At 36.5% G+C, this 13054-nt stretch overlaps 1 protein-coding gene across 1 annotated transcript in view; it reads left to right on the top strand.

The window, feature by feature from the left end:
* The window catches only part of IMMP2L (inner mitochondrial membrane peptidase subunit 2), a gene marked incomplete at its 5' end in the record, with an annotated part of 447227 nt that overhangs the window by 284899 nt on the left and 149274 nt on the right, over positions 1 to 13054 (top strand). Inside the window, one exon of the mRNA XM_084270897.1 lies at positions 2591 to 2656. Coding sequence (XP_084127023.1) covers positions 2591 to 2656 — 66 coding nt within the window. The remainder of the gene's footprint in view (positions 1 to 2590; positions 2657 to 13054) is intronic.

The following is a 13054-nucleotide window of genomic DNA, read 5'->3' as shown; positions in this document are numbered from 1 at the left end:
GTCATTCTGACTTTTTCTACTTTCATTGCTGTCCCTAATTCATACATAGTGAAAAGTGGTTATAAGCAGATGAGGAAACAGTTTTGCTGTAGAAAATGTAAACTCAACATTTGGAAAGGCTGATTTAGAAGATGGTCAAGGAATGGTGGCTGCTCTGGGAAACAGCAGAGATAGATCTGGCTGGTAAATGTATCGATGGTTGTTATTAATTCATGTTAAAGATATTTGTATCTTCTGAATGCCATCTTTGGGAGACAAAATACATTAACTGTATGTAAGAAATCTCATCTTTTCCCCCAAAATTTCACACAAAATAACAACTCTAACCATGACCTTTTATATAAGGAGAATGAAAAAATGCAGTGTAATTTAGGAGAGGTACAAACAGATAAATCAACTGTTTCATTGTTTTTTCTGTTTCTTTCTCTTTTGAACAAATACCATTTTCAAAGGTTATTCTTTGTTGCATCACCCTGATATTGGAGAGAGAAAAGTACTAAATCGGTTAAAATGTTTTTGGTTCTGGTTTTTTTTGGTCTTTCATTGTTTAATTTGGTCTATACCTGCCGTGAAATTTCAAAGACAGAAGTTGCCTATATCTGCATGGTTTTGTCATTTCCATAATCAATGAAAACCCAGTGCTACACTAAACACCTTTCAGGAAGGCATCAATATCCATCATTTCACATCTAGTCTCTTACCTCCTGTTCAATCACTATGGCTCTTGAATTAAATATTCTGATCACCGCTTGAAAATTCTTGTTTTAAAAGTGCTCATTTTATCAGACAGTTTGAACATTCTGCTCCCTCTCTTACCACTTCTTTGACATTTTAATGAATTGCAATCAGAACATTAGTATAGTTTACTTTTAACTATTCTGAATTAAAATATTAAAAAATATTCCTGATATATAATAACATGAAAATATTACAATTGGAGCCTCAACTAATTAAAAATCAAAACAATTAAAAGTAATTTTTACAAATATTCTTCATTTACAATAGCTGGGAATAATACATGTGTGTTGTTTTATCTTAGACTGTACTCTAATTGAGAGAGAGAGAGAGGTGGTCAGTGCTCTAATGACTGCTCATTGAACCTTGTTAGAGAGAAGCATCAAAAAAATAGGTGTGGATATGCCAGATATTTTGAATCATCTGAACATCTAAAACTTGCTTAATTTTTCCCAAGTCTGACATGTAAAATATTATAGAAGTTTGTGTTCTCAGCCTGATAAAGAACATGAAAGACAAGACTGAATTGGAATACACAACTGTTCGGGTAAAATTAATGCTAAATAAATGATATATCATGATTTGAAAATTCCAGTGATGGCTGGGGAATGAAAGCGTGGCCTTTATTTATGTTCACTGTTTTACGCTGCTTTGTGAAAATTGGGTTTTGTGAAGTGAAAATATTTGATATTTTAAAATTCATAATTATGCTTCTTGAATTTTGTTCCATTATACTGAAATATAAATACATTTAAAATATATTGATAAAAAAACCCCTAAAACTAACAAACCAAACCACTTTTAAAATCTTTAGAATACATTTTTGGCTTTAATAAAAAAAAAAATCCTGAAACTATTTTACTTTTTAGCTTTTAGAACTAGAAGTGAACTTCAAATGCCTTCAGTCATGCAGTAGCGCAGGCAAGTTTTTCATTCTGACTCATCTCAGCTTTGCTTTTTAAGGATACGTAATCTTAATGTGCTGCCACTTGACCAGAGATGAGCTCAAATGTACTGGTCCGTAGTGAGGATGGCATGGCCAATGTTTTTAGCTCTTGCAATTGCATACCTAGCAGGCTGTACTTGGAGACTAATAGACAGAACCCAAGCATCAGTAGAAAATCAAACCCATTTATTCCTTCATTGACTTTCCTACATGCAAGCAGCAAATAAAAATAATTTTTAAATAACATGAAAGCTCCCTACAAAGTTTTCATACTTAAATAATTGAAAGTGTAGAATGGAAAAAAAAGTATATAGAAAACAAAGAAATGGTATACATGTGCTTATAGGAATATAACTTGAAGGGAAAACATGGTATTGCATTAAGAAGCTTTGGATAAAGCTGAAAATTTCAGAGGATTTTACTTTTTTTTTTTTTTAAAGTTCCACAATCCCCTAGTTTACCTAAATTAGTGATTGATAGTAATATAGCATATAGCTGTTTTTTCCCAAAGTGAGTGAATGGCATGAATGTTTAAACACAATATGATGTTGAAGTATGATTGGGAATGTAGTTTTTAATGCAATACTCTATTTGCAAAGGTGCCACCTCCACTGTAGTGGGACATTCTACTTTTAATGTTGTGGAGAGTACTTCTCGTAAAAGGTGTGTTGGTTATTGTGCTGTTTGTAAGCAGGTCGTTTTTCAGCATCTGCTTTTCAATGATGTTTTTCAATGGGAATGATTACAGTACCTTCACTTCAGGGTAGAACGTAATGATTGATACTATATCAAGGAGAACATGGAATCTCCTAATGACTTTAATGGCGTCTATTTCTTTGTGGAATTTCTTTTCATTTTCTTAAAACAACGGGAACATTATTGATTGTATAACCTTATCCCCTGTCTCAGGTCTCCTAGAAACCCTGAACAGAAGATCATTAAACGAGTGATTGCTCTTGAAGGAGACATTATCAAGTAAGTATTTTAAGCCTTAGTCTCTGAGTCTTTACAGGAATAGTGAAGCTTTTCAGTGGATTTTAAATCAGTATCCTAGACAACGAGAACTTTCTAGTATTTTCTTTCTATCTATTCTTAACAGGGATGTCAGCATTGTACCTGTCTCCTTTTTAATGAGAGAAGAAACGCAACACAAAACTGCTCATTCTCTCATGAAAGGTACATGGGTGCAAATAATTCTTGTTTCTTAGAATATCTCTTCCACGTATCAATGAAGGTAATAGTGCAGCATTTTTTTCTCTTTTAGAGAGTCCATCTGCTGTTTCGTAGTGTGTCTGGCAGATAAAACTAGGGAGGTTTTAGGGCTTTGGTTTTTTGTTTGTGGGTTCTTAATGGTTTGTTTCAGTTTGTTGGTGGGTTTTTTTTAAAAATTATTTTATTTAATTTTATTTTGAGACAACCCTCATAGGTGCCTGCCTTTACTGAACAATGTAGGAATCTGTGGGGAATATTGTGGAACTGACCAGTAATATATTATTCTATCAGAAAAAAATGTAGCACAAGTAGACTCTACAGTACTTCAAGACTTGGTTTACTCTGACAGATGCACCTTCCTACTGGGGCTGGTTGGAAATAAGTGCTAGTAGGTGTAAATAAAAGTTTTAGTGGAAACAGTATTATTTTGATTAAAATGTTGTTTGAAAGGATTTCTTTTTCCTGGGTACAGAATAGAATTGGCATAGAGCTGGGAGGGCAAATCCCTAGTTTCCCACACTAAGATATGAATGACCCTCGGAGCTCTCAGACAATATGGCAGACTGAGACTCAATTAATTTAGATAATGATTCTTGCTGTGGTGTAGTGAATACTTAAGAAGTACTTGGTAGCTGCAATTCAAATCAAGGATTTGAGTGTGGTGTCAATGAACCCTAGTTAATAGCAGCATTGGTGGGCTTTTGGACACTAGGGAATATGTGTCTTTCCCTACCCCACCACCCCTTGGAATTGATGTAATATCTATTTTAGTGGGAAATCACCTCAGTTTGAGAAATAAAAATAAATTCTGACATTTCAGTTACAACAAATTATCTGAAATAACAGATACTGGGAAGATAATTTGATGTCCGAAACCTATGAATATCTATAGGTAAAACTAGCTATCACTTTAGAGAACGAAAAAGACAGGAGCACTGTGTACTACCAAGTGATACCTTTTATAAATCTATGTCTTTAAGAAGGTATTTATTTCTTGATGTAGTTGTTATTAGCGCTGTAATTCATTTAAGTGATAATACTGTTACTGAAACAGTACAGTGAAAGACTATACTGAAACTTCATGTTTCAGTATTTATCATTCATTTCTGTAGCACGTCAAAAAGAGATAGCAATATAAGGCAACTTCAAGTGTTACATTCCACTGTTCTATATTATTAACATATTTGTCTGAATTTTTTAAACTGAATGTGGTTTTTGATAATGCAAAATACATTTAATAGCTTAAATTCCAGCTGGAGGAAATTAATTATGCTGTACATTCAAAAGCCTTAAGAGACTGAACTTTTGATTAACTTCTGTGGGTATTCTGGGCCGAATGGACAAGGTGTGGGGCATAATAGCTGTGAGAGTGTGTGAAGAATACTGATGAGCCTGTAGGCTAGTGAATCAGCTCTGGGTATCGAAGACTATATGATGATCCTCATTTGTCTTTGGTAAAAGAGGTTAGATTAATTTATTGACAGAAAGTTTCATCTCAGTAATTCAAATGTGGATTTTTTCTACTTGAATGCATGCATATTATCCCAGAGCCTTTTGTTTTAACTGAAGAAACTAGTTTTTAGCTAAGGGATAAACTATTTGACTATTGTAACTTGTTTACTTTTTATTACATATAATTGTCCTTTAGTTGTGAGCATGTCAGAAATCTTGCTAATACTTGCCACTTTTCATAGCACGACAGTAAAGCAAAAGCTTAGATAATACGATAAACAACAAAGATTTTTCTAAAATACATATTATTTTAGTAATGATACTGCAAACAGGTATGTGAATAGGAAATTTGTGACTGAAACAGAGAACTGGTCAATGAACATATGTACAGAAAACATAAACAGAAGATTTTGATTCCTATTTCACGTCTGAAGATACCCTTTATTACAAACCAAAAAGAATTATTTTTGTTATTTTAAGATGATGTATTTTTACATATTGAATTATTCCTAATCAGCATAAAATGATGCTCTAAAGGAAACCAAAGTAACATAGATCATGTACAAAAATACATGTCCCCTGAAAATATGGGATTTATTGTTCTTTGACTCTTCTTCCTTATTGGTTCTTTTTGGTATATATATGTATAGTGACCTTAAAGGAACTTCAAATGTCCTCATTCCTAGTATCAAGTCTTTGAAGTGGAGTATGTATGTCTGTATGCTAAAAAACCACTTCTTCGAGCCTTTTGCTGTTCTGTTGATCAATGGGAATTCATTCTTGCTGAGAAAACAGCAGTTTTCTCTGTTATTTCAGTTCCAGGGTACAGGACAATGGGAATCTTCAAATAGATATGGTGGGAATCAGTCATTTATGGGGCTGTTTGGTAGTTCCTTGTCCTTTTTGAACTGAGGAGCCCAGAACTGGACACAGTACTCAGATGTGGCCTCACCAGGGCAGAGTAGAGGAGGAGAACAACCTCCCTCAACCTGCTGGCCACGCTCTTCTCAACATATCCCAGGATACCACTCATCATCTTGGCCACAAGGGCACGCTGCTAGCTCATGGAGTGTCTACCAGGACTCCCAGGTTATTCTTCAGAGCTTCTTCCTGGCAAGTCAGCTTCTAATCTATACTGCTGCATGGGGTTATTCTTTACTAGGTGCAGGAGCCTACACTTGCCCTTACTGAATTTCATTTGGTTCCTCTTTGCCCAAGTCTCTAGTTTGTCAAGAGCTCCCTGAAAGGCAGTGCAGCCTTCTGGTGTATTTGCCACTCCTCCCAGTTTTGTAACATCAGCAAATTTGGTAAGGGTACACTCTGGCCTCTTGTCTAGGTCATGAATGAGTAAGTAGAATAAGACTGGACCAAGCACTGACTGACCCTTGGGGCAAACCCATAGATACAGGTCTCACACTCGATTCTGTGCTGCCTATCACAACCTTCTGGGTTCTACCATTCAACCTGTTCTCAATCCACCTCATTGTGCTCATGCAACCCACACTTCCTAATCTTTCTCATGAGGATGTTACAAGAGTCAGTGTCAAAAGCCTTGCTGAAGTCAAGGTAGACAACATCTACTTCTTTCATCTACCCAGCCAATCATGATGTCACAGAAGGCTATCAGATTGGTCAGGCATGATTTCCCTCTGGTGAATTATCATTATTCAATCTATTTTGTTCATGGTTATGGATAATTTGTCACAAGAATGCTGTGTTTTCTCATGTCATCAATTAAAATAATTAGCTAGTATTTTACTCTTTGTTAATTACTGAAAGTAATGGGAGATTAAATAGACAGAGCTATTAGTGCCGTAGGAAAAGTTCATTATGTTTTGACTTGACTTCAGGTGTTTTGACTCTACAGCAGAATAATCCTGTTTTTCAGTTATTTCTAAAAGCATTAAATAAGATAAAAATGGTGACATTTCGAAAATAATAATGATTGACTTGTACTTTTTTAAAAGGAATGCAGGTCCATTTCAAACTTTCATTTTGTATTTTTCAGGTAGTCATTACAGACTACATAGTACTTCACCTTTTGAAATATGCTTTGAGATATTGAAAAATGCTACAAACTCACTGATTAAAAGTTCTGTCATTTCAATTTTCTGATCTTGTTTCCAGTCTAGTTGGCACTCCAGGTAAAGTAATTTTGGTAGTGTGTTGTAAATCCCTGGAAGCGTGTAGTACATGCCACAAACCTATAATAGATAATTTAATCTGGATAAACCAGTAGAAATTCTTCTTCAAAAGAATTCAAAGAACAGATGGAAAAAGTACCATTTAACCCATGAGAGATGAGTCTTTAGGTCAGCTTGTGTATAGAAAATATTGCAAAGTGTAGCACCCATAGATCAGGTTTTGTTTTGACTTTCATGGATTCGCAGAAGAATTAACTTTAAGTAGGAAATCATTACAATTGTTCCTGAAAACTGTTTAAATGATAATTCTTCCAAAGGAGGCCTTCTTTTAAAGTCAATATAATCTGATTCATTAAAAATTAATTCTAGTATTATAAACCACTTTGAATAACTTGAAATTAAACTTATTGAAACTCATTTATCTTAAATGCTCAAGTGGAAATTCAAAAAAAATCTATAGTAATCTATTGAAGATGAGTTATAGTATATTTTCAGTAATAAATAAATGAAGGTTTATGTGAAGTAAAAGAACATTAAAATTGGGATTAAAATCGTAACAGTAAAAAACTAAGACTCTTCAGTAACTTGCTGAAATAGAATCACAGAATCACAAGGTTGGAAAAGACATTTAAGATAAGTCCAACCGTTCCTGTCCTATGCTAAACCATATCCTGAAATACCCAATCTACCCTTTTTTTAAACATACCCAGGGATGGTGACTCAACCACCTCCCTGGGCAGCCTGTTCCCCAATGACTCTTTCAGTAGAAAATTTTTTCCTAACATCTAATCTGAACCTAGTTTGTTTTCCTTCTGTCTGTCACATTTGCACAGGTTTGCAGGATCTTGGTGTGCTAATTCTTTTTCTTCCATATAATTATTTGTCTCTTAATACGTACCTGATTTCCGAACTATTTTTTTGTGTGCCCCTATGAAAAGTAATTTTGAAAAGTTTTCTCCAGAGATATTGTTGGGGTCTTTAGGAGTTTGGGATCTGAGGATGTTGCATTTAAGTGCTGCATCTTGGAAAACTACTCTGAAGATGCAAATAAGGAAATACTACTTGTTTCTGGAAGCATGTCAATACAGAGATAGATCACTGTATTATTAGGCCGTAGGTGTAAATCAAGATTCAGTGACTTTGTAACCTTTCACAGGGTCCATCATTAAATTGCAGAAACTATTCCCACAGTCTGTTAGGAGGCACAGAGATATAAAGGGGTTTGAAAAATTAATAGAAATAAAGCCCATATAGTAGCTATTAAATGCAGTAATCACAGTATAACTTCATCTACTCCTGTTTTCAAGTTCATACAGATTATCATATTACTTCTAAAGTTCCCATATTGCCTTAAAATATAACCAAAATCTGGTCTTTCTGTCCACTTGTTGGAGAACCCTTTCAGCTTCAAGCTGTTCACTGCTCCATGCAGGTGTTTGCTTTATTTTCTTAGAGAGTAGGTGGCATCCAATATTCCTTCAGTATGAAAACGACTAACAAGTTTTCTTACCTGTTTTTTTTTTTTCACTGAACCAGGTCAAATTTCTTCAGTTGTGGCTGTTAATTGTTTTCACTGAGGATCAGAGATGGTTGTCCAACAAAACAACTGTTTTCATGCAAATACACTTCTACCTGATAGCAACTTGTATTACATTATACCAAATAAACTACTGCCTGGCTCTAGACAGCAAAATACCCTTCAGAAAAACTCAGTCTCTGCCAGTGTTGTGGCTCAAGAATGTCTCTGTATGTCAGATCTTCAGGGCAACCACCTGGCAGAAATTGCATTGGGACCTTTGCCCTTTAAAGTTGCAGAAATAACTATGTTCACTAATGCTGTAGCAAGAGTCCTGTCCCCCCTCTACCACCCCCATGCCCCCAACACTAAAATATATACAAAGACTTCTGGTAACTATTCTGAGGTCGTGGTGATGTGTTAAAGTACTGCTTGCAGTGTCTCAAAGTTAGAACAACAAAATAGAACATTGTTAAAATTCATAAAAAGAGTAGAAGTCAAAGCTGATCATGATATATAGGCTATGTTTATGACTATCCTATTCCCTTCTTCCTCAATGTCCATTGTCTCTTTCAGTTGTGAGTATAGGTCTGTTAGTGTGGGGATCCATGCTGGCAAGAGTATTGGTGTACTCTGGAGAGGTACAGCACAGTCCTCAGAGATTATAAATTTTAGAACATCTTTCCTTTTGTGGTGGGTTGACCTTATCTGGATGCCAGGTGAGGTGTCCCCCAAAGCTGGACAGGGGAGAGAATATACAAGGAAAGGCTGTGGGTCGAGATAAGAACAGGGAGAGATCATGCACCTTCATGGGCAGAACAGACTCAACTTGGGAAAATTAATATTATTTCCAATTAATAACAGAGTAGGATAATGAGAAATAAAACCAAATCTTATGACACCTTCTCCCCACCCCCTTCTTCTTTCCGGGCTTCACTCCCAATTTCTCTCCCTCAACACAGGGGGGTGCGGGATGGGGTATTGTTAGTTCATCACGTTTGTCTCTGCTGTTTCTTCCTTCTCATGGAGGACTCCTCACACTCTTCCCCTGCTCCAGCATGGGGTCACTTCTATGTGAGACCATCCTCCACCAACTTCTCTAGTGTGTGTCCTTTTCATGGGCTGCATCGTTTCATAAACTGCTCCAGCGTGAGTACCTTCCATGGGGTGCAGACCTTCAGGACCAGACCATTCCAGCATGGGTTCCCCATAGGGTCACAAGTCCTGCCAGCAAACCTGTTCTGGTGTGAGCTCCTCTCTCCACATGGCCACAGGTTCTGCCAGAAGCTTTCTTCAGCACAGGCTTCCCACAGGGTCACAGCCCACAGCTCTAGCATGGTGTCCTCCATGGGCTGCAGGTGGATATCTGCTCCATCATCATCCTCCGTAGGTTGTGGGGTGACAGCTTGCATCACCATTGTCTTCTCCACAGACATAGGGGAAGCTGGTCCTGGAGCACCATCCGCCGTCTTTCTTCATTGACTGTGGTGCCTGCAGAGCTGTTCCTCCTGTATTTTCTTACTCCTCTCTCTGGCTACAATTACTCTTGCTGCCACCCCCAAACACCATTTGATTAAACAATTGCAGTCTTCATTCTTCTGTCTTTGCACTTGATGTACCTAAAGGAAGTAGCAGTCAAGCTGCGCCTTAGATAAAAACCTCTTTGTCTTCCAAAATATTTTTACTTTGTGGTCACATGCACAGAATGCATACCTCATTGGATTTATGCAGTTTATTTTGTGCTACTTATTGTTAGGTACTGATTGGATTATTTCAGGTCAATGAAAACTTTTGCTACATTCCAGCTATACTGCTCTGTTGTGACTTTTCAGCATTGGTCATATACTTCCAAGCCTCCTAAATAGTTTCCATTGATTTTGATTCCATTTCTGTATACAGAGTCCGTGCATGGCTGAACTCCATTTTTGTAAAAGAACAATTTGTCAGACTTGAAATGAAAAATTTCTGTTTCCATAATAAATTTCTGAGGTTCTATAGATCTTGAGATCCATGAAATTCTGCAAAGCTGAATTTCTAAAGTTTGGCATTCTTCATGCTCATTATAAAATATGGAGGAATGCTTTTGCTTTGCATTAGATTTTGGTTGCATAATATTTGAGAAAGGTGCATGAAGAGGCAGCAGGATTAAGAATGGAAAGTTGAATTTCAGGAAAAATATTACACCTGCCATCTTTTTCTTTCAGAAAATACACGTAGAATAATTTTTCCCAAAGCAAAAAATAGTAAAATGCAAAAAATGAAAAGAAAATTTTCCAGATGAAAGTTTTATTTTTTTCCACATTGGAAATTGTGAGTGTTAATATTATAATAGTATTTACCCATTGCCCTGTGCAGAAAGGTCTTCATTCCTTTAATACCCATAACAATTTAAAGGCATATTTTCTTAAAAGTACAGATAGCAGCAGTCATATTGCTAAAATATCATGTGTATCATCACTATGATTTCTCTGATATTTCAATTGGTTTCCTATGTCAAAACACACTGAAAGCAATGGAGTTACAATGTAGATCCAGTGTGACCTCTGGGATTCTTAATATTAAAGGAAAAAAAAGACAGTAGTAATATGCTTCTCTAAGGTTATACACAATTTGCAGTGTTGGCTTATGGAAAAAAGAAACAACTGTTACCTCTGAAGTAAGGAGGTTCAGTTTGGAAAACACAACAATAAAAGAGAGACCATCAATAACACTAGTTTTCACAGAGTTACTGTTCAGACCAAACCCCAAAGTACTAAAAATTGAGTTCAATTGCAGTATCAACTCAGCTACTCTCTATTAGTGTGCATCTGAACCAAGGTACAAATGACAGCTGCATCTACAGGAGGGAGAAAGGGGGGTTTATTTCCTTTTTTTCATTCTTTCTTTATTTTTCTGGGTTTTTTTTAATAAGAGAAGCAATACTCTAAAATGCAAAAAGCAGCATCTCTTTTAAGATGGCATATCTGTGAACACTGTGCATAACAAGTCTCAGTGGTGTTCAAAGACTATTTTAATCTGCCAGAGTAATAAACAGTGGGGAAGTTTTTTAAATGCTCTGTAGGCATCTTGGAGTAACATTTCTCATGACATTCAATAAATCCCTGTAGTTATGCAGCCTGTGGTTATTGTGAAGTATATGCCAGTATATGCAGGAGGTGCAACTGCAGACACTTATTGCCAGCAGTTGCTGTAGCTGTCTGAAGTACCATTCTATCTTGTGCCAATATATATTATAGAATTAAGATAAAAGAGGTGGACATTTTGTCATTGAAAACTACAAGAATGGGAAACAGAAATCTGGGAGAGGAATTGGGAAAAGTACTGCTGAAGTATGATGGCTCATCTGGGCTGTGCTTACGCCAGCAACTTAGAGCATGTAACTTCTACTGTTTTCATCCCACTGTTGCTCAGTTGTGAAGTTCTCTGCTGTGTGAATATACATCAGAGTTACACTTACCAGTTTTTGTCTGACTGGCTTCCATGTGCTGGACACTGACTAGAGACCGATATAAGAATGGGTAATACAACTAATCGGCAGTAAAATTGCTTTCTAGGATTTTGAGGCCTCTTGGTAAATTTGAAACACAAACATAGTGAACAAGGCTGTGATGCACACAAGTGCTTATTTAGGAGAAGAAAAATACCATCGAGTTACAGACTTCTGCCTGGATTTATGGGCAGAAAAGACATCAATAATCTGGAACAAGCTCAGCAGAGGATCCCATGCCCTCGAGGCTGGTCAGGAGCTGCAGCACTTACCCTGTCAGAAAAGGCTAGGGAAATGGGACTTGTTCAGCCTGTAGAAGAGGAGGCTTTGAGGTCATCTGACAACATGACCACAGTACCTATGGGGAGCTTAGCAAGAAAGTGGAGCTAGGCATAGTGGTGCAGTGGGTATAACTTGAAAAATGAGAGGTCTACACCAGATAGGGGAAGAATTTTCTCCATGAGGATGGTCTGACTATGGGGCAGTTGCCAGAGAAGCTGTGCTGGAGGTGTTCAAGATCCTCCTAGACGAAGCCCTAAACATTACCTGATTGATTGCATAGCTAACTCTGGTTTGAGAAGGAGATTAGACTAGAGACTTCTTGATGGCCCTTCCAACCTCAACTATCCTGTGATTCTATGATACCCGATACTGAATTTCAAGTGCATTACTCCACATTTAGAGGAATGTTGTCTTTGTTAAAAGCTCTAAAAAATTCAGTGTATTCATGTCATTTAAGGGAGAATGTCTTTTGTAAGCATTTTCCTTTAAAGAAACACATTTGATTTCTGTTTCACTGAAAGTTGATTTGCTGCCAAGACATCAGGCAGTTAGAAAAGGCATGCATACAAGTATAATCATCTCAATGGGAAGCTCAATAGGTTGTCTTTATGAAGATCTTTTAAAAAGTGAGCAGCAAGTGAATAAAATGCACTAACATTTAAAAAATCCAATAGTTAATAAAATACTTTTGAGCATTTTAATCTTCATAAATTATTTCCTTTCTGCTTTTTAAACTACTGATACAAATGTCATTGGTGGTCTGAAATTTGGCACTGAAATCCATATTTAGGTATCAGAATAAAGGGTATGTTTAGGAAAAATGGTCTTGGTCCTAAGAAACTTAGGACTTCATCTTCTCATCATTTAGGTGGCTGCTTATGTAGTTACTGGATAGAAGTTAAGCTCCATGTCAACTCTGATGGTCATGTATATGTATTGCATTAAAAACTTAGTATGACAGGAACAAAGATGAGGGTAGGAGGAAGGAAATCGTATTAAACCCATTGTATAGCAAAGAAAGTCAGGATGAAAGATGATGGTGTAGGCTTGTGCTCATATAAACAGTGTGTAAGACAGCCATTAAGTGAACTCCCTGGGTTCCTCATCTCAGAAAAATAACAATACGTTCATTTTTTTGTCAGCAGCAGATTTTTCCAGATGTACTGGAAGGAAAACAAGGTTCAGAACCCAGTAATTCTATGCACTTTCGTCCTGTAAATTGAAAGGACAATTTTTATTAGCTTGAGCAGTATCAGGATCAGGGATATTGTTATGTTTGC

Source organism: Gallinula chloropus (genome assembly GCF_964237585.1).
Source record: "Gallinula chloropus genome assembly, chromosome: 1".
Taxonomy (NCBI): domain Eukaryota; kingdom Metazoa; phylum Chordata; class Aves; order Gruiformes; family Rallidae; genus Gallinula; species Gallinula chloropus.
This window is presented reverse-complemented; position numbering and strand designations above follow the sequence as displayed.